Source organism: Ammodytes marinus (genome assembly GCF_949987685.1).
Source record: "Ammodytes marinus genome assembly, chromosome: 10".
Classification (NCBI taxonomy): Eukaryota; Metazoa; Chordata; class Actinopteri; order Uranoscopiformes; family Ammodytidae; genus Ammodytes; species Ammodytes marinus.
This window is the reverse complement of record NC_137214.1, coordinates 7,145,132-7,173,061: the sequence shown is the minus strand read 5'-3', so window position 1 is coordinate 7,173,061 and position 27,930 is coordinate 7,145,132. Positions and strand designations below refer to the sequence as shown.

Genomic DNA, 27,930 nt, shown 5'->3' with positions numbered 1-27,930 from the left:
GCCAATCGGCTTTTGCAAAGCGTCCTAAGCTGACGTCAGCCCGGTACCGATGAACCACCGGTAGCGTTCCAGATAGCTTTGTGCTTTGCCCCGTTGTTTTGTAGCAGTGTCCGCTAACCCCCCGGTCCAAAACCCCTGCAAACACCATGCCTTTCGATGTGAGGAGGTGAGTATGGGGTTTCCTCTCATTCCTATCCTGACATGAAGCCGCTAAAAGGGACTGGGAGGGGGCGTTTTTGTCTCGTGAGCTATACTGTATGATTTAACGTAACGGTTTTCAAGGCGTCGCGTGCTAATGGGCGAGTCAAAGTTGCTTCATTGTCTCTCAGGGGGTGTTGAGTTTTTGTTGAGTCGGGGGAGAGATGCTCAGGTCAGGTTATGCTCGTTGGGAGTTTTGTGTCCGCGCATGTGCAGATGTCCTCATCCCTCCTACTATTTCCAAAAGGTGAAACTGACTCCAGTAACCTCAGTGCATGCCTGTTATGATGGCCTGCTGTATTAACCATTTACATATCAAAGCTTAATCAATCAGCCAATAAACACAAAATAAGAGTCAAAGCATTCAGAACCATTAGCTACAAATACACAAACATAACAGGCAATGCATTAGTACACCTCATCTAATCTGTTGATACTTGGGCAACAGGCAAAGAGTTAATAGTCACACCTAATACAGGGCTGTTGAAACTGTCAATAGAGCACACCCTTATCAAAATAAAGGCTGGGATGTTTGCATTTGACCATAGGGGTAGCTTCATAACTTGGGAAGTATCAAATACAGACTGGTATCTGACTGCCAAGCAAATAGGCAGGCGCCTTGTGTTGTTTAAAGAAGGACATCTGATCAGTTTAGAATGACAGTGATGTCATTATTACCCTGTTGTCGACGGCAAAGTGTGCGTTACGCCCAGTGTTATTGAATTTCTCAAGACACAAACACAAACAGTTCCCTGCTTCAAGGCTTTTGTGTGAAACGAGTCGTCACGTTATTTTAACTTCTTCATGGCTCTTCCCTTCAGCAGACAGAAAACAATACATTGAAATGTTATGCTTTCTCTACTCACTTTTTCTATCTTTATATGTTATCTTAGGGAGATTTATTTTTATTTAAGATTACAATCTATACTCCAATATTTTGAGGAGAAACTCTAGCGTGTTTGCAGGCATTGGGCCCCTGGTCAAATGACTGCACTAGACACGCGTATTTATCGTCTTCACAGCCTACCAGCTTTGATGTGATCATCACACCCAGGTCAATACGCTAATTTACGTGATGCCGTTGGCACCAGCGTCCGCACATTATAGCAACGCACATGCAACTGTGGAATAAACATTATTGTTTGTCTGTAGGTTCAGCGTGAAACAGCATTTCTTTACATTCTATTCCTTAAAGGTACATTTTCATGTTCAAAACTGTAAATTGGGTTTCTAGAAGTTGCTTTCAACCCCTTTATATTTCTCACAGTGCCATTGCTGAATCTCTTCTTTTCAGCCTCATTCTGAAACAATCCGTTTAAAAAAAATCTAATAATCAATGTATCTTTTCAGTCATTTTATCAAGCAAAGAGTACTCTACGTTCTATATTCAATGCCATTTAATAAAAACACCAAAAGACGTGCAGTTTGTTTGTGGACGTCACGTTGGTAACTGATGATGAGAATGATCGTCCCTTGCACCGAGTGCTAACACACATGACCTGTTACAGCAGCCTTGGTCTTTCCTACTGACATCAGCTGTGTTGTAATGACAGAAGAATACATTTGCCAACATATATTGGATCTGGCGTAAACCAGTTTGAGCTACTATACATTGTAGGTTCCTTATGTGTTGGGTGTGTTGTGGGGGTTAGCTAATGGTCACATCCTGATCAGATGCACTAATGACTTGGCGCCCTGATTACACAAAATCTGCGTTGCAACAGCTGGAAATAGCCGGATTGACCAACAAACTAGTTTGGAGGTTTCGCACACTCAGACATACACTAAGGCTTAGTCATCATGGATGGTGTGTGTAATATAGATTACCATATATTACCGGAATGCTGTTTTGTATTGGACAACTGAATGAACCACTTCATAGTAGGTAGCATTTGTGGTTGGTTGGTCTTATTCTTTTTCTCACTGTCATCAAATCCTGTGTACAGACCAAAACCATCACAGGGTTGGTACATCTCTTAAAAAACTCTGACCCCCGTTTGACCCCCGTCTCTCGCACTCAGCTCCCAATCTCATTGATACCGGCTAAAGACGTTAATCTTAAAAGAACGCTCAGACAATGTAGTTACATTTTGATTGTCAGTAATTCCCTAAAACAGCTGTGCATAGTTTATCAATCAAATGTTAGTAAAACAAGGGTAATTAATGCATTGGTTCAGGACTATTTTCAGCTGCGGATTAATGCACATTTGGTGCTACATAGACCATGAAGGCGGCAGAAATCTATACGATATTTTCATGTCATCATGTGATTCACTTGTTACTCATCAACAGCAAACACGTTGACTATTGCTCCTAGTGATTACTAATGATTTACTGAACAGCCTCATGGAAATAAGATTTTACCATTCTTCAAGTTACAAACTAACCAAATTTGTTAAAGCAATTCTATTGGTGCTTTTAAAGTCCTGATATTAGGCTGAGCTTCTGCTGGAACGATGCGGTGTAAGAAAATGTCAGCTTAATAAAGGCACTCTATTACATTTAAAAACCCTGACCAACTATATCATAAAAAGGCTCTTACACACTCTCTGTCTGTCTGTCTGTCTGTCTGTCTGTCTGTCTGTCTGTCTGTCTGTCTGTCTGTCTGTCTGTCTGTCTGTCTGTCTGTCTGTCTGTCTGTCTGTCTGTCTTTTTCTATCTTTTCACTTTTTGACCGTAGAGGTCTTCATAATTCACAGTCGTTTGTGGCACAGTTTTTTCTTCTTCATATATTTGCATGTGGGTGCGGACAGCAGGTTAACACACTATGGATACTAGGACCTTATAGGCCTAGTCTTTTTAACACAGTCAGTGCCTCAGCTTTGTCTCACGGTCGTAAATGATACCTGAAGTGAAAAAGAAACCTAACTAACCTTAAGGTGGAGCTGCTATTTAATTAATAGATATCAATTGGCTTAATGAAAAACCTTTTATTACTAAAGACAATTAATGTGTTGCGTGACTTGCGTCTGAGGCTACAGTAAACGTACATCATCATCAGTGGGTGGGTTTCGGGACAGAATCTATATAAGAGGGCAGCCCTATATCCAGGTTAGCATTAGCCTGTTTCATAAATATTGTTACTATTTTTCTGTTACTGACGATTATCTTTGTTCTTGATCAGTTAGCATCCAGACTTTAAATACAGTGTTGCAAACTGGACGCCTGCTTTCCCCATCCATAACCCAGACATCCATTTGAACACCAATCAGATAAAGCCATTCAGAAATACCCTTTTCTCCAAATTCCAATGGCATCAATTAGTTTTTACCGGATTGAACTGCTTTTGAATGACGTCTCAAAGTTGATATCGTTTCTGGTACAGCCAAAAGATCAGCGTCTAATAATAAGGATAACCTCATTTCAGTATGACCAAGCAGCCGTTCTTCTGACTGAGATGGTGACTTAACGGAAATGGCTTTTTATCCCCAGGTTTATTTGGCCTTCAGAAGGGTTATGTCATTTATTGACACACGTAGGTTTGGTCATAGCTAACCTGATGATGTAGTGTGTGTTTGCTCCTGTGATGAGGAGATTACATGGTGACTTTAGAGCTTCATTGAGGATGCTCAGAGTTAATAGAGGTCGTATCTTTTAATCTGGACAGTGTCTGCTGTTTGATTGGGTTGACGTGTCTCAGGCAAATAGATGTGTATTTATATGTATGTGTAGACATCATCATATGCGAGAAGCGAGAGAACCGTAACTGGCTATTATCTGGATTCAGACCAGCAATGCATGAAAGGAATGAACAACTGACTCACCCTGACTCATTTGCGAGATATGGTTAATTTAGTCAAGAGCCCTTTACTTGGAAAAGCGGGGCCCCGTGGTGGTGTAAACAGAGAGATGCTGCTGGTACATAATGTCCTCAATAATAACACTGAGGAGGACGCGTCAACCGCAATTCAGGAAATTACAGACATGGATGATCGACCGAGAGGTGAACTCTCAAGATTCAACATTAATTTATTCACAAATACAAAGTGTTCCGAGCGGAGGAAAGGAAGTGAAACTGTTGTGTCAGAGAGGTGCAGCATGTGCACTTTTGGTTTTGTTTGAAATAAAGAAACATGATATCATGAACATATCACCACATTTTCAATGATACAGTATTACTATGCTTTAAAGATGACAGTTATGCCTCGTTTCCACCGAGTAGAGCGGGTCGGATCGGAGCGGTTCGGTCCGGGTAGTTTGGCTTTTCATTTGCCAAAAGTTGGGTAGGGTACGGTTTAAGCGCACCTAACCGCTCTGAGCCGCTCCCGATCTCAGTACTCCTCCGTAGGGGTACTGGCCGCCTGAAAGCGGGCCGAAAATGCATGAGAAGGCGGAGCTACACACTGCCGTCATTTGATTGGTCGAAAGAATCATTTCCGCCATGTGTAGATCTCGGCAAGAGTGAAGAGAGTCTTGTGTTTTGGCGAAAATGTGAGCACAGCTCTGTTTATTGTGTGGTGTTTTTCCTCGTCAATAAATTAATCAGTTGGTTACACTGTGTCCCATAGTCACGTAGCTGCCGCAGCCAGCACTGTTTGTTCGCTCACTGTGTCTATGAGTTGCGCCGAGCGGTCTCTGTGTGTTTACGCCATAGATAGTAGTAAAATACACGCTCACAACAACACGGGGGGAATAAATAAAGAAGCGGCTGGTTTGAATCATTTCCGCCGTTTGTAGTCACCTCGGCTAGAGTGAAGAGAGTTTTGGCGAAAATGTGAGCGCGGCACTGTTTATTGTGTGGTGTTTTTCCTCGTCATTAAATGAATCAGTTGGCTACACTGTGTCCCACTGCTACGATGTCACGTAGCTGCCAGCGCTGCTCGCTCACTGTCTCTATCAGTTGCACCGAGCCGTCTCTGTGCTCTCAACACGGGGGGAATAAATAAAGAAGCGGCTGGTTTGACCAAGCAAAAACAAGAGACCGCTGGCTTGACCACAGTTCTACAGTCCGATAGTTTGACCCACTTTCTGGCGGCGGCTATCGCAGTCCAGCCTAAACCCCGCCCTACCAGTAAGGGTAGGGTCGGCGGTGGAAACAACACCGAGATTCTTAAAAGTGAGCTGTCCCGCTCTGAGCCGCTCCGATCCGACCCGCTCTACTCGGTGGAAACGAGGCATTAGATAGTGTTTATTCACAACAACAAATAAATTCTTCTTGTCTGGTCATGTCAACTACTTTAATATTTTATTAATTAGTAATTTTATTTATCATTTGTGTTATCATTTTGGGTTGGTAGTCCTAGAGGAAAAGGTGGCCGACCAGTAATGTATTATGGCTGACCCTGTGCTATGATCCCCTCCGAAGTGTAATAACTTGTACGAAGAACGAGTTTCGATGTACCTTGTGTAGATTGACAAATAAAGAAACTTACCTTAGCTTAAATCATATTTCAACTCGTGCATTTTTAAAATATGCTTTATGACGACAATACAATATGTGGGTTTATTGAAACTCAAATCTATTTATCTCAGCCTATTTGTCCAATATTTTAAAATCTACTTTCAACTACAGCCATATAAATCATACTATACTTTAACTAATTAAATTGTGTACTTTACATTTTTTTTTACTATCGCTTTATTTTTGGGTGTTTCTTTTTAAAGAACACAAACACACAACTGAAAAACTAACACACAAACAAAAGACAAAACAAAATGAACAACTGGCGTATAGGTTTCTAAGACATTGTTCATGAACAGTTATTTTCAGTCATAATTTAAAAAAATAAATATAAAATAAATAATTTAAACTAGGTCTATTATTTTTTTTCTAAATTTGACGGAAGGGCACCATGTTAAATATGCAGTTTCACAGTTCCAGATTTAAACAAAAGTTCTTCATACAACTGTAGTTAAAGTGTAAATTCAAAATAAACTAATAATAATAAATGCTCAGACATGTAAGAGGTTATTCACTTTTATTAATTATTAAAATAATGTATTTTAAAAAGATCTCTGCATTGGAGGAAGGTGCAGTAACTAAAAAAAAACAGGAACTGTCTCGTTCTTTCGCTGATAAATGTTTTCAATAAGTACCGATTCGGTCACAAGGACCTTCATCAGGCATCAATGATGATATTATTAAAATAATATAAATATATTTAAAATGCAAAAAAACAACATTCGTCATGTTAACGTAGTTCATTGTCTAAGCGTAAACCTCAATCTGGCCTCTATTTTATCATTTGGAATTTATCATTTACTGAATTAAACCTATGATATGCCAGGAAGAGACGGATGAATTGCTGTATTTGTCCATCTGTTTTTTGTTTTCAACCTGACATTGACTTGGGTACAGCTCATTCTGTCTCTGTCATATCAACACAATAATAGCTCTGTGAAGGACCAAATATTGTCGTCGCACGTGTGTTTCCGACCTCTCTTCACCACTGGAATATGAATACTGACGTAAATATTGAATGCTATCAGTATCAAGAGAGCACTGTAAGGCCATTATATTAATTTAGTCTTATCTAACCCTAAACCTTCAACCCTTACCCCTTTACTTCTAGTTTAATTCAGACCTCTATAGCAACACGTATCCAGACTGTAAAGAACATCCAGTTGTGATAAAAACAGATCAACTTATTTGTGGCTTGTAAAGCGAGAGGTGAGGGTTTCTATAACTATTAATAACCTGGTCCGCGAGATATGAAACTGTGTTTGAAAGGGCCATCAGCTGTGTGCTGCATGCACACCGTTAAGCTCAGAGGCAGCCCTCACTCGCTGCCAGCGGTGTCCTGTGTCAAGTCTATTAAGATGACTTGTTTTTGTGTGATATTATATAACCCAAGATCTATTTATGAGCCCTGAAATTAATATTCACACTAAATAAGTATATATATCTGAGTGAATGTCAATCTTAAAACTCATAAAGAGCTTTTGTACATTGAGTATGTGTACCAGTACCCCAAAAAATACTTAAAAGGTATTAGAAGTTGACTTATGCATAGGAATGGGATGATATGAGAAGGTCATGTCACGATTATCCCTTCAGGCAATCGAAAAATCGATCTTTAAATCATCATAGGACTGTAGGTTAGGGAGCTAGACAGCTTTTCAAGTCGCTCGTGAAGATACCCATGATTATTCCGAGAATGCAAATTGAGTGTTATTTATCGTGATGTTTTTTGCATCCCATCCCTAGCCAAGAGTCATACATCCTGACGTTAGTGGTTCCATTTTGAAATAATGAAGCATACTTTAAATGCATTTATATACAAACATCAGAATTGACAGTACAATTTTGTTGAACTTAAATGCATAAAATGTTCTCATTAAATAACTCATTCATATTATTTACATTGTATATAGCCATGTATCTCATTGGCCTCACTCTGGTATACAGATATGGCTGCCTTTTTGCGCATCACATCACCCAAATATGGCAACTTTTTAAGAACTTAAGTTGTGTCTCTCCTGACACCACGATAGAAGAGGATGTGACAGAGTATCCTTTACAACACAGGGGAGCATGTAATCCTTGAAAAGCTAGAAATCACACACTCACTCTGCTCCACCTGTGCCCTCAGGAGGTCAGCACACTGTCTGGGTGGAGACGGTGTGAGAAAAGAGACCCTCCCTCTCTCTGTACATTAAAGCTAAACACACAGGAAGTGTGTCAACCCTGGAAGTTATTCTCATCCTGATACAGAAGCGACCCCTCCCTGAGCGCCCCGCCCATCCCTTTCTCTCTCTCTCTCTCACTCTGCTGTGCTGTCTTGACCTACATATCCTGACAGGCCAATGATCTAATGGCGCTTCGAAACCAGCTCTACTCTACTCGCCATTTATTTGGTTTTCCACTATGTAAAATTAACTCGTACCTCATTTTTTTGGTATCTACTTTGTCGAGGCTTCAGGTGCCTTGACTTTGCATAACAAACAGCCAAGATAGTGTTTGAGCTTGCTGTCTGTCCGGCTTTTTCTAACTCTCTTTCAAAACTGGCACCAACCACACTGTGGTCGTTACAACCATAGATAGTATATTAAAATGGATGTAGCATCCGGGCTGACTCGGTTATTCACACGGCATCCAATAATCCTGGTTTATGCCTATCGCCATCTTTTTTACTGCGCCTCACTCCTCTTGCCGAAAAAGGGAATCGACGTCACGTCGGGGTGAGGGAGATACGCCCATCGAGCTGACGTATACCTCCGAGACAAAGTGAGGGACACCGTCGGAGAGCTGTCACTCAAGAGATCGCGCCAATACATTTTAACCTCCAAAAAGAATAGAAACTAGCCTGCTAGAAAGAAATTCACCCCCCTTAGTGTTGTCATGGAGATATGAACTAAACATACATACTAGAATGGTTTTGTGGACCAGGCTGTAAATAGGTTTAATAAGACTGTGAAACGGCCTGTTTAACAAGTGAGTCAAAGAAAAATTGCTCAGTCTTGGTACCACCCCCAGTGGCCACCGGAAAGTACTACAATGTGTGTCACTTCCTTATTGGATGCTGGTAAAAATCGCTGAGGTTGGGGCTTGGTTACAACCAGCAATATCCAACATGACGTGGGGGCACAGCATGTTGGTTAACGTAAAGTGTAAAAAAAAAATAGATAAAACAATAAGACAGCCTCGTTTCTCTGAGTGGTAAAGGACCGAACTAGGGCTGGGCGATATGGGCCAAAATCAATATCTCGATATTTTTTTACTATATCTCGATACACGATATATATCTCGATATATTTCAAATCTCCTCTAGAGCACATCCTAAATGCTCAATTTAATTTATTTTTTGCATAACATCACACCAGTAATATGATTTAAATAGTCCCTGCAAAATGTGCCTGCACTAACAATGCATTAGGCTACATGAAACATGTTTATATTCTTTAGTGCTTTCTATTGAAACAATTTGAAACTTGCACATGGCAAAGAGTTTGCACATTGTATTGATTATTCCACATCCTTCCACTCCCATACAATGGATCCAGCATTATTTTATTTGGAAACAGTTTTTTCCATCTTCTGTTAATCTGTAAACTGAGAACACTAATTATGACTCATTAGAACCACTTACTAATTGTTTATCACCACTAACCCCCTGAAGATAGCTGCCACACTTTAAATGCAGAACAGGTTTTGATCCATAATAGTAGTCTATTGCCTCGTTTCCACCGAGTAGAGCGGGTCAGATCGGAGCGGCTCAGAGCGGGACAGCTCACTTTTAAGAATCTCGGTGTTGTTTCCACCGCCGACCCTACCCTTACTTGTAGGGCGGGGTTTAGGCTGGACTGCGATAGCCGACGCCAGAATGTGGGTCAAACTATCGGGCTGTGGGAACAACTGTGGTCAAGCCAGCGGTCTCTTGTTTTTGCTTGGTCAAACCAGCCGCTTCTTTATTTATTCCCCCCGTGTTGTGAGCACAGAGACGGCTCGGTGCAACTGATAGAGACAGTGAGCGAACAGCACTGGCTGCGGCAGCTACGTGACATCGTAGCAGTGGGACACAGTGTAGCCAACTGATTCATTTAATGACGAGGAAAAACACCACACAATAAACAGTGCCGCGCTCACATTTTCGCCAAAACTCTCTTCACTCTAGCCGAGATGACTACAAACGGCGGAGATGATTCAAACCAGCCGCTTCTTTATGTATTCCCCCCGTGTTGTTGTGAGCGTGTATTTTACTACTATCTATGGCGTAAACACACAGAGACCGCTCGGCGCAACTCATAGAGACAGTGAGCGAACAGTGCTGGCTGCAGCAGCTACGTGACTATGGGACACAGTGTAACCAACTGATTAATTTATTGACGAGGAAAAACACCACACAATAAACAGAGCTGTGCTCACATTTTCGCCAAAACACAAGACTCTCTTCACTCTTGCCGAGATCTACACATGACGGAAATGATTCTTTCGACCAATCAAATGACGGCAGTGTGTAGCTCCGCCTTCTCATGCATTTTCGGCCCGCTTTCAGGCCGCTAGTACCCTTACGGAGGAGTACTGAGATCGGGAGCGGCTCAGAGCGGTTAGGTGCGCTTAAACCGTACCCTACCCAACTTTTGGCAAATGAAAAGCCAAACTACCCGGACCGAACCGCTCCGACCCGACCCGCTCTACTCGGTGGAAACGAGGCATATGTGTATAAAAGGCTCTGACATGTATAATGGTTACTGTCGCTTTAAGAGCAGTTGCTCCCTGTCTAAGTTAAGTTTCGTTTTCTGCCTGTTAGTCCGAGAGAGAGAGATTCATGCAAGCGCAAACAGCAGGTGGCTCATCGTCCCTCTGTTACCTGCCTTATTGTTTAATTCTCCTGTATTTAGTTAATGAAAATAAAACTGGAAGACAATCAGAGGATTTAAATAAATACGGCTGAGAATTAAATGGGATGCCGTGGTTGTGTGACGTTGGACCAAAAACTCCCCCGGCGCTCGTTCGCTTTCCTCTCATAAGGACCAGGCTCTGTACAGCGGCCCCTTATGCTGTCAAGCGCCCGTCTACAAAAAAGGTCCATGCTATGAACGACAGCCGCCTTCGCCGTCTTTCGCGCCCCCTCCACCCGCTCGTTCGGCTGTCATAAGAGCAGAGCCCTCGTCTTTTTTTCTCCCCCTCTCGGCGTTGTTTTCACATGGCGATAAAAGTAAACACTCAGGCCGTGTCTGAACTGCCATACTAACGTCCTACTCATACTCATTTTGACTTCAATTTGAGTATGTGACGGTTGGGTATGCGAGTTTGGGTATGTGAGAAATTCCCGGATGAGTACTAACTTCCGGGAAGATTTTGGGTATGAATCGATTGTATACTTTTCCTACTCAACCGCCCCACAATGCACTGGGTCAATTCTACCCGCCCAGGAAAATGAAATATTTTCGAGCAAGTTGCTAGGCAACAACATTGTTTGGGGTTCCGTGATCTGACAACTGTACGTGCAGTCATTCATGCACTCTTACAATAGATAAGAGATGAAGATAAATACCTAACAACATTAGAGTCACTAAGTGAAATGAGTGTTGTGAGTCTGATAGTGGAGAGAGATTAGAACAGATCGCTGTTCCACACACCGCGGCTCGTCCAGCTCAACTCACAGACAGCTGAGTGCTGATGAGCCGGACAGAGAGCGTCGGAGGGATCCTCCGCCTCAAAACATCATTATTATAAAACAAGAGGTCTAAAACACAGATGATGAACACAGGACTGTAAAAGTCTAGTTCAATATCTAACCTGTAGAGGGCGGTTATAAGCTTAACAGTGTCTAAACTGCCTGAATCTTATAAGAAGAAGAAGAAATTCTTCATTGCTTGAGTATACTTCAACTGAGAACGTTTAGACGCAGCTCGCATACACAATCGATCTTTGAGTAGAGAGTATGCATGAGTATGTAGGATGTAGGACGCTAGTATGGCAGTTCAGACACGGCCTCACAGAGCACAGACTACGTCACAGGTGCGCGCCCAGGAGACTCTGGTTGGGAGGGGTGAGTGAGTGAGTTGCCAATGCATGTGAGTCTGTGAGGCAGAGAGCCACAGGAAAGAGCGAGAGAAGCGAACACCAGCGAGTTTGCCGGTGGCGGCGGCGGCTAAAAAAAAACACATTACGTGCCAATTTGTATTCGATGGTCGCGATAGGGTCATTTTATACATCCCCTGGAGCACATCTCGCGATATATCGAATATATTCGATATATCGCCCAGCCCTAGACCGAACATTACTTCACTATGACTAAATGTGAAAACAATCGCCCTGATGAAGACTGAGTAGAAACACTAAGGCTCCAAACAGTATGCCCTAACATCGATTTGACGGACAGCTACACAGAGGCGCTGCTATCATGGGTACCATCTTGTAATGGAAAACCACCTCCAGAAAAGTACCCAGTACCCAAAGCCAGTAGAGTAAAGCCGATACCATGTAATGGAAAAGCGACCCAGGTCCCAAATACAGGGAAAAAAGTGTATGTGGAACAGAGTGATAGAAATACAGAAAGATGAAGTTCAGATAAGATGTTTGAAGGATCAGGTGTTCTTGAGTGCCCATTGAAAAAAACAAAGGAGTGAAAGCAGTAGCCGAGAGAGAAGCAGCAGCAGCATCAGCAGCAGCAGCGGGGTTCAGGGCCGCACAGGATGCCCCTCCCCTACCCGGTTTCCTGCCCCACACCCTAGCGCTGGTTGCATCATCATCTCTGTGATTACTTCACTGGCAGCTTTTTTTGAGGGGGAAGAAATATGAGCAGATGTGAGTGTTTTTTGGAAGGAGAGCAAGTCAGTGTGAGAGGGGGGGAGCAGAGCAGAGCGAGGCGGGGTTCCACACAGTCAGCCATGGGGTTTGGGGGTCGAACAAAATGTTTCACTGCCCCAAAAAGGACATGCCGGAGAGAACTCATGAGCCCAAATAGTTTTGGTGTTGAGCAGTGGATTTTTTTCTTTCTCCCCCACACTGTGCGTTCTCAGCTCCCCAAATAGGCAACAACAGTGTTTCATAAGAGGAGGTTGGGATTGTGTCAGGTGTTGTAGATCCTCCTCTGCTTCTGATTCACCGACACGTTTTTCTAAAGGTCACCTATTGTGAAAAATGCACCCTCTGATTTTTTTTTTTTTTTAATATTACCATGGGTCTTAATACAAAGGGTTTTCGGACACTACAAAATGAAGACAGTTTCTAGTAGAAGCCAAAATTACAATTGTGAACCAGAAAATGAGAATAACACATGAACATTATATCTGAAATATCTCCAAGTTGATATAAAAACATTAAGTTGAAGAATCGGATGAGAATACATCTTCAGTCTGAAGTCTGTAGGACTGAACCCTTCACTGCTTGAGTATAGCTGGCACGTTCTGCTGAGATGATCAAACCATGTAATTAGAAGGTGCTGCTTCAGCTGTGTCTATATTCAAGTGTGTTTCTTTTAATTGGAGTGTGTGTGTGTGGGGGGGGAGGCTTTGTGTATACAGTCAGCGTCAGAGACCTTTGTTTTAGGGGGGGGGGTCAGAATTACAGAGCATACATTCAAAGGAAGAGGTGTAACCCTGTAAAAAGGTGTGTGTGTGTGTGTGTGTGTGTGTGTGTGTGTGTGTGTGTGTGTGTGTGTGTGTGTGTGTGTGTGTGTGTGTGTGTGTGTGTGTGTGTGTGTGTGTGTGTGTGTGTGTGTGTGTGTGTGTGTGTGTGTGTGTGTGTGTGTGTGTGTGTGTGTGTGTGTGTGTGTGTGTGTGTGTGTGTGTGTGTGTGTGTGTGTGTGTGTGTGTGTGTTGCGGCTGGCTGTCTGGACCTGTGTGTGATGGCGGTGGTCCAGAGCTAACATTCCACCACTCTTCTGTAATATCGCACAGCCTCATGGGTACAGAATGTGCTTCTTTTTCACAGCATGAAGTGTTTACACTTTCATTTTTTCTCACTCCACTTTTTTTGCCTTTTCTCCCCCCCACCCCTCTCTCTCTCTCTGTCTCTCTCTCTGTCTCTCTCTCGTTCTCCTCAGATTCGATATCTACAGGAAAGTGCCAAAAGATCTCACCCAGCCCACGTACACAGGAGCTTTCAGTGAGTACTCCTTCACGAACAACCGGCCAAACTATGAGCTTTCTATTTTTAGTTGTTTTTATATTTCTCTATTCCTTCTCATATGAAATCCCTGGACGTTTCTTTTGCACAAAAGCATCAATTATGTCTGGTGCGAATTTGGTACAATAACATCTAAATTCCCATTCAGCTAAAAGAAAATGCAGTAATTTGGTTTCTTGTTGAAAGCATAATTTATTGATATCTTATTGTCATATGAAATATGAATAGACTAGCCATTAGATGGTTTGCTTTAGCTTTTCAAAATAGAAATAGGGTGAAACGGCTAGCCTGCTTCTGTCCAACGCTAACAAAAGCAGCAAATGAACAGAGAACCAAAGTGTAGAAAATTACAAATTTCTAAATAAAAAATGCTAAACATAAATAACTGGCTGTAAGCTATAGATATTGAAAATATTCAACTCAAGCAAACTTTTCGCTTGACGCGAAAGCCAACCGGCGTTGATACTGACTCTGACGTCATGAAGGAAAGTTTGTTTATTCAGTTATGAGAATATACTTTACGTAGAAAATGTTAAATTCTCCGACACACCCAACGTTACATGTTGCACCTTTAATAACTTGGAAATCCGAGCAGGACTTAAGCGGTAGTATTTGTCATACCTGTGAAGGTTTACGTGGCCTACAGGCGTTTCATTAGAACTTCAATGGAAAGGCACTACTTTTAGGGAGGTGGATGTTTCGAGGAACAGTTAAAGGAAGGTGTGGAGTGTGACAGCTGTAACTTCAAGTACCTGCCTGCCCCGGGCACAGAGGTGTAGGTCTTTACCGAGCCGATCAACAAGGGGCGGACCTTGTTGTGGCACAACCAGTATGGTAAGAATGTTAATGATGGAGCTCTTTCATCGCCGCGGGGCACCTGAGAAGTCATCAGTGTGAGCTCTTAAAAGCCTTTCCTGTTAGCTCATGTGTTTTCTTGCTTGTCATCTATAAGTCATGGTGTAATCAGGGTTTTATATTGATTATTCATCGCATGATAGTACACAATAGACGCCATGACACATTTTTGGCTCCATCAAGTCGCTATTATTCATTGGTCAGCTGATGACAAGCGCAGTGTCAACCCCCCCGCCCCCTAACCCACACTGCTGACATAACCATTGTCATTGAACAGTGAACCAGAGTTTATACTAGAGTGTGAACACCTTTCCTGGATGGCAGGGGGGAAAGAGAATGGATTTTAGCTAAAGATACACATGCAGTTCTTTCCGCCGACAAGGAAGTGGATGGAAGTTCCTCCTGTACACAGTCAACACCCTTTCCTGTCTCCATCCGACTGTCTAGGGGGGCGAGGGCAGCGGGTTGATTTGGTTATTAGAAAAAAAACTGTTATGGTGGTGGACTCACGCTGTGTGGGTCAGATGCAACCAGAAACACCCCCCATTCACAAAAGGCCAACTATTTGACCTCCACATCTGCTTTTGTGTTTCTGTTTAGACCCACATTCCTTTTGAGTTCAATTATGCACGGTATTTACCTTGTACCTCAGTTTTGGCCACTGTGACTTTTACTTGTGGTTCTAGCTTTGAGCATAATGTATCAATCTATCTTTTTAATCTTTTCTTTTATCATAATATTTGAAGGAATTTCTAATTCGCCTGGGCTTTGTGTGGGAAAATGAGCCTCTGGGCGGTAGAAAAATAAAGAGCCACACATCTGATTATGGAAATGCGGGGCTAATAGTTTCAGATTTCAACTGCTGATTAACGGTGTTATTGTATCCCCCAGTCTTTGTGTCACACAGCTTCCTCTCTTTATTAGAATGAAGCAACTTTTGAGCCCATTTCATCCCTTGTGTGGGCGCCAGTGTGGAGAAGACTTTGAGATTAAATAAAAACCACTCGCGTTACGTCTTTTATAAATCTTTTTCGCCCTTGTCACTTTTTCCATTGTGGAGCTGTTGAAGTTTAAAATCAAGAGCAGGAGGACCCATTGATGGGATCTGTAGCAATCCCCACTTCCAGTATATAGACACAGCCCTTTTGAAAAGCCTGGGAAGAATTACTGTACAAGTCCTTTGATGAACCTGAATTGGTGACCTATGTGTCATACTGACACTCTCCGTTGTCAGTTGGTTAAACATTAGCTGGTGTAAACGGTTCGGTGCTGTGTGATGCGTTGCCAGCCACAATGTCACGTGACCCCCCCCCCCCCCCCCCCCCCCGACATGATCTTAGGAGACGGTTGCCACGTAAACACGCATCACCTGCTGCGATAGTGAGAGCTTCCTGACCATAGCGGTTAGACCACAGTTACGCAGACACGGATCAGTTGCTTCCATATTTATCTTTAGTAAACAAGGTTCTGATACGATGAGCCTTTAGCTGATTAGTTCAACACCTTGATATGAAACAGACTGCCAGGCCGCTTTCTGCTTTTTGAAGCTCAGACTTTATATTGGCTCAGGTTGAACCAAATGACTTGTTCCTAAAGGTTGATATTCCTCATTTGGTTTCTTTTAGTAAAGGCGAGACACTGCAGGCGAAAACTTTTTAACATTAGTTTTTTTCAATACTCTGAAACAAATATCTCTACTTGTTATGCACCTACATCAACTAAACTTTCCATACTCATTCGTAGCACTATTCTGAATGTTATTTGTCTGGTTTATGATACATTTTGTTTTTAAAAACATGCCAAACATGTTTTTTTTCCAGACATTGTAGATTCTATTTATAAAATGAAAAAGAGGCTGTATTCAAAATATGTTGAGTACAAACTTGGGACTCTCATACAAATTTGAACTACGGCTTCATCTAACATCTCGATCTTTGGTTTTTAAAGAGATGCGAATGTACATATAATTAGTTAGACATTGCAAAAAGTTGCATATGTAATCAAACTTTTCTGCAATAAGTTTTAAAACAAATTTTTTATTTTTTTTTATGTGAATAATTAACTGGCAACGTTTGGTTACGATATCTATCTAGATTCTAGATATCTATCTTCTTTCTGGGATCCATTTTTTGGTGTGGGCGAGTGTCTTGTGTCACACGTTGACGTAAGGAAAAGCTGAAATGAGCTGTTGTGTAGAATTTGCGTTATAGCATGAGCTCACCTCTCTCCAGGCAGAGATGCTGTCATCATGGCTTGACTGTTGCTATTTAATGTGTAATTAATGTAGGAGGATCTTTTAAAAGGATTAACACCATCTCTTAAAGGGGCTACTTAGGGACTATTTAAATAGCCCTGCCATTTAATAGCCGTGATTTCATTCATGTGCAAGTGTTAGGTTCCCGGCTCATTTAGTTTTTGTGTTCATCATCCCTTGAAAGCGCTGGTGTAATTAAGAGAATAATGTCAAGGGAGGTGATTTAACATTGAAGCTCAAACAAAGTCATTCATTCATTCATTCATTCACTCACTCTAACTCTGTTCTTCTTCTCTGCCCACAGTTTCCATCCTGTGCTGTGTCTTCATACTCTTCCTGTTCCTGTCTGAGCTGACGGGATACATAGCCACTGAACTGTGAGTATATCGCATCGTGTCAAATCATACACTGTATCATCCCTTTTATTAATCCTAAATGTCAGTGTGCCCCATGACGATGTATTCCTGCATGCTCTGCCCCATGTTGTAACCAAATGAATGGAGTCAGTTTTTTTCTCTCACAGGAAATTTGCCCCAGCAGTGTGCCGTGCGTCAGCCCTTCTTGGCGACGTGTTATAATAGTAATAATAATAAGGGGATGGAGGATGTGACACCAAAGAAAATTACAATGACATAGATACACAAATGCCCTCTCCTTGCAAAAGTTGGCAGAAAGCCGGACAAGTCGACCGTTTTAGAACAACGCAAAGGACGAAATATTCTTCTACTATTCCCCTACTTTTCAGCACATCTAACCATTTCTTCTCTCTCTCTGTGTCCAATGGCAGCGTTAATGAACTATATGTGGACGATCCTGATAAAGACAGTGGTGGGAAGATAGAAGTGAGTTTAAACATCACTTTGCCAAACTTACACTGTGATTGTGAGTATACACATAATACACACATATATATATTTACACATCTTACATTTTCTTTGCATTACACTTTCCTGTTTGTTGGTTTTCTTGTCACATTGCTTATGTAATTTAGTTTTTTACAATTTGTTTTTCCTCTTATCAGTGTCATATACTTGCCCTGCCCTATCATATTATAACACAGCGTATTGGCAAAAGATTAAACGCTTTCCCCCCATATAAAGGCGTATTATCATAACGACATAATGGCTTGTTTATGCGGCTGTGTTTTGGCACACTCTCGACATATCACTAGGTATCTCACCCAGCCTCCAGCCACGTGTTGTGTCATGATATCGGCTTTGACTTAAATTTGTCCCTGCTGGCTGCCGTACTTCAATGTCAGAGCAGTGAAGTGGGCACGCCGCCCGGCTCGAAGCTTGCCAGGACCGAGAGTCACCGGTTTATTTTGCTCCTCATGACTACCGTCAGAAAATATGCCCCAATGACAGATCACACACACACAAACACACACACACACACACACACACACACACACACACACACACACACACACACACACACACACACACACACACACACTCATAGAAAAACACACATTCATTGGATTCAAGCGATATCCAAAAATGGCAAGGCTAATAAATGCTTGTGTGAAAAACGAAGTCCAGATTTCTGCGCAAGAGAGAAAGAGAGAGAGAGAGAGAGAGAGAGAAGGGGGCTTGGCATGCAGACGCACAGCTGTCCCCCATGTGTTTAGACCGGCAGCTCGTCCATGGCATGTCTAAACAAAGGCCGCCCTGCCGTTACCAATTAAAGCTCTTGATGATTGTATGTATGGCGGTTTTGTTTATTTGCGGAGTTAAAATTATTTTTTTTGTTGCAGAAATGTGGGGCCCCCTCTTAAATACCAGCTCAAACACGTTGGGTCTGACCACACCGCAGCTGCATGTAATGAGCCACTCTCCCCAAACGCAACTTTGAATATTGCACATCAATTCATTCTCTAGGCCTTTTGAAAAGGTTGTCTTCCATTACAGATTAACTTGCGGGTGGGAGAAAGCTTTTCATCGTGGAAAAAGCAGGGCCCTTAACATTAACATATTCTCTCTTTCTACTATTTATCTGCCACACTGTTCCAGAGGCAAAACACCGTCTCCCTCCACTGACCTTTACTGGGTTGCCAGGTCTTGACTTGTGTGTGTGTGACTTCATGGAAAAGCTGCACCGCGTGTAATAACCTTCCAAATAAACGCCCCCTCCCTCTCTCTCTGTCTCTCTCTCCACCCCCATCAACACACTTCCAGGGTCTTAAATGTCTTAAAAAGGAGAAGAGCCCTCGCTCAGACACACTTACACACTGGCTTCACTTTATATTAGTGCACTGTATTTTGAGATGGGGGGAGGGTGGGGGGGAGGTATGGTTGTCCAACTTGTCTTGAATGTCAAAGGTCAAATAGACAGCAAGTGAGGGTCTTAGCAGAGACATCCCTCTCTCTGCACTGCCAGCCAACACACCGGCTCTGAAAATAGGCCCAGACAAGTGTGCCAAGTGCCAACACGTGTGTGTGTGTGTGTGTGTGTGTGTGTGTGTGTGTGTGTGTGTGTGTGTGTGTGTGTGTGTGTGTGTGTGTGTGTGTGTGTGTGTGTGTGTGTGTGTGTGTGTGTGTGTGTGTGTGTGTGTGTGTGTGTGTGTGTGTGTGTGTGTGTGTGCTAAATGGAAAAAGACAGACAGACAGACAGAGAGCAGGATAGTCTGTTTGGACTTTGTGTGTTTACTCTATAGGTCATCCTCCGAATTTCTCTCTCTTCTCAGTACAAAAAAAGGGTAAAATCATGGGTACATTTTTGAATTCATAATGATGTTTGTTTTCATCTTTTTGTATTTGTGACTACTTGGGTAAACATGATTTTTTTTAATTTTAATGATTTTTTTTCCAATTATTTTATTGAACTTTAAATCCCCACAAGGAACTTTCAAATGTTTATGAAACAGTCTAATTTTTCCTTTGATGATCATAAATGACCTGTAACAGCAAACTGATAGCCACAGCAAAAGAATGCTATGTATATATCGTTATTATTAATGCCTTTGCTTGGGTCTGAATCCCCGCCAGACTGGAACATTATTTGTTTCCAGAATGCTACTAAATCAAAGTATAATTTGCCTCACCATGGTCCATTATTAATCTGGAACAGTCACGTATTATTACCTTACCTTATCGCCATGCATCCTGTCTTCTCTCCTTCACTCGCTTCCTAAACAAATGCACGTTGTAAAAACACTCTAACTTTTGTCCAAAGGCTAGAATAAACATTTGAAGGTTCCTCACATTAGAAATCAAATAAATATCAAATTTATCTTACACAAGTGTAATAACAAATGTTTAACTTTCAATTCATCTTTGATAAAGACATTTATTTCTTCATTATTTTGTCCCTGCTTTTCACATGTGATGAGTTTCTAACTTATCTGTGTCTATATCAGTGTAAACTGTTTAGTTGACTCATAGTCTCAGACAGCACTGATAACGGTGAATGTGTGTACAGCAGCAGATGAAAGCGTATAATATTATTCTATTCTTTCTTGTCCACTGTAGCCGTTGACTCTCTCTCCCTTGCCTTCCCCTCTTTGTTTTCCCAGTGGTGGGTCTGGACATCCAGGATGAGATGGGCCGTCACGAGGTGGGTCACATAGATAACTCCATGAAGATCCCTCTCAACCAGGGCGATGGCTGCCGCTTTGAAGGGGAGTTCTCTATCAACAAAGTAAGTAAGGCCTCATAGACACATAGAACAAGCCATAGCACTGTGAATATGACCTTGTCCCCCCCCCCCAGTAATTACATCATGATGGATTGGATAACAGGGCCTGATATTTAGTGGGACACAAGTTCTTGGGACTATACTTTGTTTATTTAGTCTTGGACCTGAGTTAAACATAGTGGGTGAGCCTGTGTCTGTGACCAATGAGGCCCACCTGCTTCCTACTTCAGTCTAAATTGAGTTATGTTAAATGGAAAAGTGCTCTGAGGTTTTCCTTTCTATCTGACAGTATAGTCCAGGCCCTTTGAAGCCCTATTTGTCCTACCACCATGTTGTACGTCAGTCTGTTCGGCGATATTGAAATGATTAACCCAGCAGTTGATGCATTTTACACTCTCGCTCGCCGAATATTTGGGAATAATGTGACGGTGGAGTCGATGATTCTTCTGGGAGGCAACGAGCGTTCAGTTTCCAGCCAACCATATGTGTGTGTATTCAGACTTGGCCATTAGGATCGCTAAGTGTGTTGCTGAAACAAACTCACCTAGCTCTCTGTCTGTCTGTGTGTGTGTGTGTGTGTGTGTGTGTGTGTCTTCCAGGTACCAGGGAATTTCCATGTGTCGACACACAGTGCGACGGCTCAGCCCCAGAACCCGGACATGACCCACGTCATCCACAAGCTGGCCTTTGGAGAGAAGCTGAAGGTCGGGGGGACATACTTAAACACTCCCACAACCAAAAACTGGATGCACTGAAGAATCTCCAATATCAAGCCTAAACACATATCCCCCTTTTCTCTCTTGTTTATCACGCCGCAGGTACATAAAGTACAAGGAGCCTTCAATGCATTAGGAGGAGCCGACAAGCTGGCATCTAACTGTACGTATGCACACTGCATGAGCGCTTATCATTACAACTGGGTGGCAGTTATTTAAGGTTTTGCTTGATGACAAAATGAAATGAGACCCCTAGTGGAAGGCGATGGAATACAAAGAAATTTGGAGGGAAAAAAAAGCGACATCCTCCTTTGTACACTGAAGTAGTGCTGGGCTGTAAATCGACATTTTAAATAACTGGTTAGGACGATGTTCAAAAATGAAAGTGCCGAATTGATTTTCCCTTAAACTATGGTAATTACGGTAGCCTACGCCTCGCTCATGTCTCTGGGCTCCCGCTGGGCTCATTGTGTTTCAAGTGTTTTCTTCAGGAATGCATGAAACCATTTACAGGAGCTGTGAGGCTGTTTCGCAAAAAAAGTGACAGCTTGCTCATTTTCTTTTGTAGTTTAAAGCAATCAATACAAATCGAAATAAAATGTGCTGTGAAAAAAATCTGTTTCTTTCTTTTTTAGGCCTGAACTGAAGATGCATTCTTCTAAAATTCCAGTATCTTTTTTCTTGTCACACAGCTCTGGCCTCTCACGACTACATACTGAAGATTGTTCCAACAGTGTATGAAGACCTATCGGGGAGACAGAGGTTCTCTTACCAGTACACAGTAGCCAACAAGGTGCTGTATTACCGTTACTATCCCTCTTTTCCTTTGCCCTTCCCTCCTTTACATCCTATACTAGCCTCTGTGTCATATGTTATTGTTCTGCACGTGTCATGGGCAGCAGCGTGACCCTCCCAACATATGGCCGGAGCATGTAGTAGTCACCATAGTTAACGTGTCCACTCACCTGGAGGTGAAAGCTCAGCAGCCCTGGTGACTGAAAACAAACGCTCCCCTACAAGTCAACAAACCATAAAACACACATTTCCTAGAACTGTTTTGACTGACAGCTGGGATCACCGTTAGGAGTCACAACAGTGCAGGTCAGCTGTGAAGTCTATGTGCTGAAAATATTCCAAAATCTCCCCGATAAAGCACAAATAAAGGTCCAGCTGAGGTATGTTATCAGTGCAATTCAGTGTATGGATGGAGTGCAGCATCAATCTTTTTTTCATGTTGAATGTATTCACACTTTATTTGAATTCGATTTTTTTTTTTTGCAGAAATGTCACTTATGTAAACTTACTGATATCTATGTCATCACATTACAATTGCACAACACACACACAGCCTCCTCCCGCTTACTTCATCAGTTGAATTAGGCCAAGATGAATTTCTAATGAATCATCACTTTTATGACTCATGAACATTGTTGCCACTGCTAGAGATGGGATTGACACAGAAAACATGATGGGATTAAACTGTCCCAGTGTTGATTTTAAATCCCAAACTCCCAAACCCATGTACATTTGTTAAAACTCTTTTTTTCCCCCCCCATCTTCTATATCTCTCTCTCCCAGGAATACGTAGCGTACAGCCACACGGGCCGGATCATCCCGGCCATCTGGTTCAGATACGACCTCAGTCCAATCACCGTCAAGTACACGGAGAGGAGGCAGCCCTTCTACCGCTTCGTCACTACAGTGAGTCAATGCTCTCGCTACACCACAACATTCTTTGGCTCTAAACCCGAGGTCTTTTAAGGTCTTAAATGACAGGGAACACTTTGATTTAAGGTTTGAACCAAAACGTTATGCTGCGATAACTTATTTTTTATTTTTCAGCAGAAATGAGCTGTGAAATCAACCCTGGCACACAATTTATGTTAATGCTGACCCTATTAGCAAACAGTTGCCCCCTATCTAAGAGTCTAACGTTAAAGGCATTACTTGCAGGTAAAAGTACACAGACACAGAAATAAATAAATGAAGGTGAAGAAAAATGCAGTAATACATTTAAGACATGTATTTATGGCCTGTTGAAATATCAACTTTTATTTATATATTTGTGTTTTTTTTTGTTTACTTATTCCTTTATTAATTTACACATTTATTTATTTATTTAGCTATTTTATAATAATATTCAAATGATATAGCCATTTTTCAAAAACTCATAGTGCTTTTAGTGATACTTAGGTCATGTATCGTCTACCATACCCCTCAACTCAACTAACTGGAGTTGGATTTGGTGGAGACAAACAGCCAAAAGTTCAGTCAATATTGGACTTTAATTCGGAGTGTGCTGTGTGGGCGGACTCTTTGCTCTAATTTAATGTCTAATACTGCCACGTGTCTGCTGGATGTGTACAAAAGGCGTCTGTTAGCTAATATGCTAACAAGTTCACTATACCAACTTTATAAGAACTTTATCTGTCAGCGTTGTGTTCTCATCTTGTTATGCTCCCATTTTCATTAGTGTAAATGTAAGTGTATTCAGTGTAAGCTCTGTCCACAGTTAACACAGTCTGCCCTACCAGAACCACTAACTCTATTTGACACATTACATTTGTTTTAAAGGAATACTTCACCCATACGGAACCGGTGTTCTATCATTAAAAAATCGGTATTATAATATAATGAATTAGGTTTTTTCTTCCCTCAGTCTTTCCTCAGTCTTCCCTTGGCCCAGCCGTACTGTTAATCCTTCCTCACCCTTCATTTTCCCAAAATCTTCCTTTTGACTCCCTTAATTCCTCTCTCTCTGCCCCCCCCCTGCTCCCCACCTGACTTTGTGGCTTGTGGAATGTCTTTGTCACCTCATCTTTCCCCGCTGACATATACTAGCGTCAGGATTAAATAGGCTGCCTATCAGATGAGCTAACACTGTTATTTGACTGTTTTTATTCTGTTGGTTTTGTCATGACTTAAGGCATGGCTAGGATATGACTGTTGTTAAAGTGTGATCATGAGTCATCGCGTAGGATTGTGAGTCAAAGCTGCAGCAGCAAAGCGGCTTTTTCTGCTGGATTCCAGCACATTCTCAAGTGTCAGTGGAACGTACTGTTGACATCAGGCGTTATTAAAAGCAGCTGATGTTCAGCCATTTATAACCAAGGCAGAACATATTTGAGCTCTTAAAGCCAGACACTGCAGGTAAATAGGGTAAACATAGGGTCAGTTGATTACTTAACATTTAAACGATTGTTTTTAGTGTTACAATTTCTTCACAACTGTTTGAATATGAACTAATATCTTAACTACTTATCTGTGAATGTTGTCTTTAAAAAAAAATCTAGATGTTGGCTAAAGCCTGAGTTCAAATCTGTATTTCATTTGGACAACATTTTAGTGTCAGATTTTGGATACAGCCAGTTTCATTTGATAAAACAAACTCTGTACAGGTCTTAAAAAAATGCATTCTCCTCCATGTTTTTAAGAACACAATGTATCGAAAGAAACGAGAAATATACAGTTGTGTTCAAAATAATAGCAGTGTGTTTAAAAAATTGAGTAAAGATCAAAATCCTAATAATAGCTTTTATTTCCATACACGCAAATGCATTGGGGACATTGCACATTCTATTCCAACTCCAAATATGAAGAAACATGTGTCAAATGTTTCTTCATCTTTACAGAAAGTGAAGAAAAAGGAATATTAGACTGTTCAAAAAAATAGCAGAGTCTAGAGTTTTCTTTACAACTCAAACATTTACTCTATCAACTGAAAAATGCATGAAGATTTAGCTTTCCTATGAATCACTGAACTAATATTTAGTTGTATAACCTCTGTTTCTGAGAACTGCTTCACATCTGTGTTGCATGGAGCCCACCAACTTATGGCACCTGTGAACAGGTGTTTCAGCCCAGGACGATTGGACCACATTCCACAATTCCTCTGCATTTCTTGGTTTTGCCTCAAAAACAGCATTTTTGATGTCATCACATATGTTTTCTATTGGATTATGGTCCAGGGATTGGGCTGGCCAGTCCATAACGTTAATCTTGTTGGTCTGGAACCAAGATCTTGTTCGCTTACTGGTGTGTTTGGGGTCGTTGACTTGTTGGAACACCCATTTCAAGGGCATTTCCTCTTCAGCATAAGGCAACATGACCTCTTCAAGTATTCTAATGTAACCAAACTGATCCATGATCCATGGTATGCGATAAATAGACCCGACACCATAGTATGAGAAACATCCCCATAACATGATGTCTGTGCCACCATGCTTCACTGTCTTCAAAGTGTACCATGGCTTGAATTCAGTATGGGGGTCGTCTGACAAACTGTCTGCGGCCCCTATTCAAGCCACAGTACACTTTGAGTGACCAGCCCAATCCCTGGACCTTAATCCAATAGAAAACCTATGTGGTGACATCAAAAATGCTGTTTTTGAGGCAAAACCAAGAAATGCAGAGGAATTGTGGAATGTAGTCCAATCGTCCTGGGCTGAAACACCTGTTCACAGGTGCCATAAGTTGGTCGGTTCCATGCAACACAGATGTGAAGCAGTTCTCAGAAACAGAGGTTATACAACTAAATATTAGTTCAGTGATTCATAGGAAAGCTAAATCTTCATGCATTTTTCAGTTGATACAGTAAATGTTTGAGTTGTAAAGAAAACTCTAGACTCTGCTATTTTTTTTGAACAGTCTAATATTCCTTTTTCTTCACTTTCTGTAAAGATGAAGAAACATTTGACACATGTTTCTTCATATTTGGAGTTGGAATAGAATGTGCAATGTCCCCAATGCATTTGCGTGTATGGAAATAAAAGCTATTATTAGGATTTTGATCTTTACTTAATTTTTTAAACACACTGCTATTATTTTGAACACAACTGTACAAACGCAAACAGACAAGGTTTAGTCAGATAAACACCTAAATGTACATTGTGGACCTTTTTTATTTATACTAGTATGAAAGAAAACATGTAATAGATGCAAAATAGACAAAAAAATCTTTAAATCGACCAGTACTTGAAAAAACAATGCTTTTGCTTGCTAGCCTTTAGTAGCCACACTGACAGTGACTTGTTTTTTCTTCTAGATCTGTGCCATCGTAGGCGGGACGTTTACAGTAGCAGGGATCATCGACTCCTGTATATTCACGGCTTCAGAGGCCTGGAAGAAGATCCAGATAGGGAAAATGTCATGAGGACTGCCCCCACCCCCTCTCCCCTGTCTCATCTTATTTATAAGTGCCAAGTTTCTAGCCTGTTAGCTAAATCCAACCCCTTGTCTCCAACCAAACTTCCCTTTCCCAAGTGAGTGCGGCCCTGGATCTAACTCCCAGGCTCTAGGGCTGTGTCTGAGTTACTGCAGGCTCTGTGTGTGTGTGTGTGGAGGCTGACTGTCATGTAGAGAGGAGAGGAAGCTCATTTTGTTACTGTGTTAGGGTTGATGGCTATTTGAAGGCTGTAAATATATATATTATTTTTGGTCGAAGTACAAATGGAAAAATACAGGTGCATCTCACAAAATGACACTACAACATCATGGAAGAGTTCATTCTTTACACATAAATTGAAATATATCAAGCCTTTCTTTTGTTTTTTGGCTGATTACGGCTTAGAGTTCATGGAAATCCAATATCTCAAAAATACTAGAATAGTCCCTTTTTTTTATTCGACTTGTGATATTCTAATATTTTGAGATTTTCTTAATTTATTTCACAATCTTTTGGTTATAATCAGCTAAATAAAACAAATACATCTTTCCTATCAACTGTAATGCATTTAGAATAATATATGGAAGTTTCACTTTTTCGAAATTACAGAAGTAGGAAAAAAAATAGCTTTTCCTTGATATTCTACCACCAACTCAAATTTCCATTTACTGTATATCCAAATATAGGAAAATGCTTAATGTCCAATTAATTAACAGACAAAAAGACACACACCTGAGTGTTAGAAAACTAATTATTAATTGTTAATTCCAGCCAGGTCAATTGTTCCAGCAGTATATGGCTCTAACTGTAAGCTGCGTTTGTTTCCAAATAGAATGACGGTGTGAAGGAAGTGTTCTGGTTTCTAAGGCCTGTGCTAGCTGACGTAGGCTGCACGCACTCCATATTGCTACATTTAGTATCATTTATCACTGTATGATGACTGTACTGTTCTCAGCCCAATCCATTTAGTCTCCCCCCTCGTATTCAAAACGTGTACGTGCCTTCTCTTAGGTTTGATGTTACAGGATTCTCATCAGCTCTCATTGTGTCTATCTCATTGTGTTTTTTTCACACATTCTTTCATACGCGTTACATCTTTCTGTATCGATTTTTTTTTTTTAAATCATTGTTTACCCTCCAGCCTTATTTCTACCAACTATTTCACTGTCAAAAACACTGCCCTAGTTTTGACTTTGTCCATTCCAATGTAATAATTGCAAAAACAATGTTATAATGAATGTCTTGTTTTATTTTTAAAGAGCTCAATTGATTTAGTTTTGATTATGTTTTACATGGTACATGCGTTTGTTTACCGATTGTTTTTCCATGAAGATGTAAATTGTAAAAAAAAAAAGATAGGGTTTTGTACAGGGAGATGGTGTACCTCTTTCTCACTTGTTCCCCCCTTTTCTACTGTTGTATAAAAAAACATTGTGATTTAGGTCAGTGATAATCAAAATCCCTCCAAACTGGCCCTGCTACTGTAAATCCCATTTCTCAGACGACTCCGTAGTTCTATGTGTCCTTCAAGACAAGTAAAGGTGCCATAGAAAACACTCTTTGACCATTCATGTCTTAATGTTTTATA

General features: G+C 41.3%; 1 protein-coding gene across 1 annotated transcript; it reads left to right on the top strand.

Moving 5' to 3' along the window:
* Positions 1-34: 34 nt before the first annotated feature.
* Positions 35-27,898, top strand: ergic1 (endoplasmic reticulum-golgi intermediate compartment 1). Its single transcript, XM_080035159.1, has 10 exons — positions 35-166; positions 13,632-13,693; positions 17,128-17,200; positions 17,611-17,705; positions 20,341-20,465; positions 21,062-21,166; positions 21,281-21,341; positions 21,871-21,971; positions 22,757-22,879; positions 26,223-27,898. Exons 1-10 carry the CDS (start codon positions 147-149, stop codon positions 26,328-26,330), a joined length of 873 nt encoding a protein of 290 aa, XP_079891285.1. The 5' UTR covers positions 35-146; the 3' UTR covers positions 26,331-27,898.
* Positions 27,899-27,930: the final 32 nt, after the last annotated feature.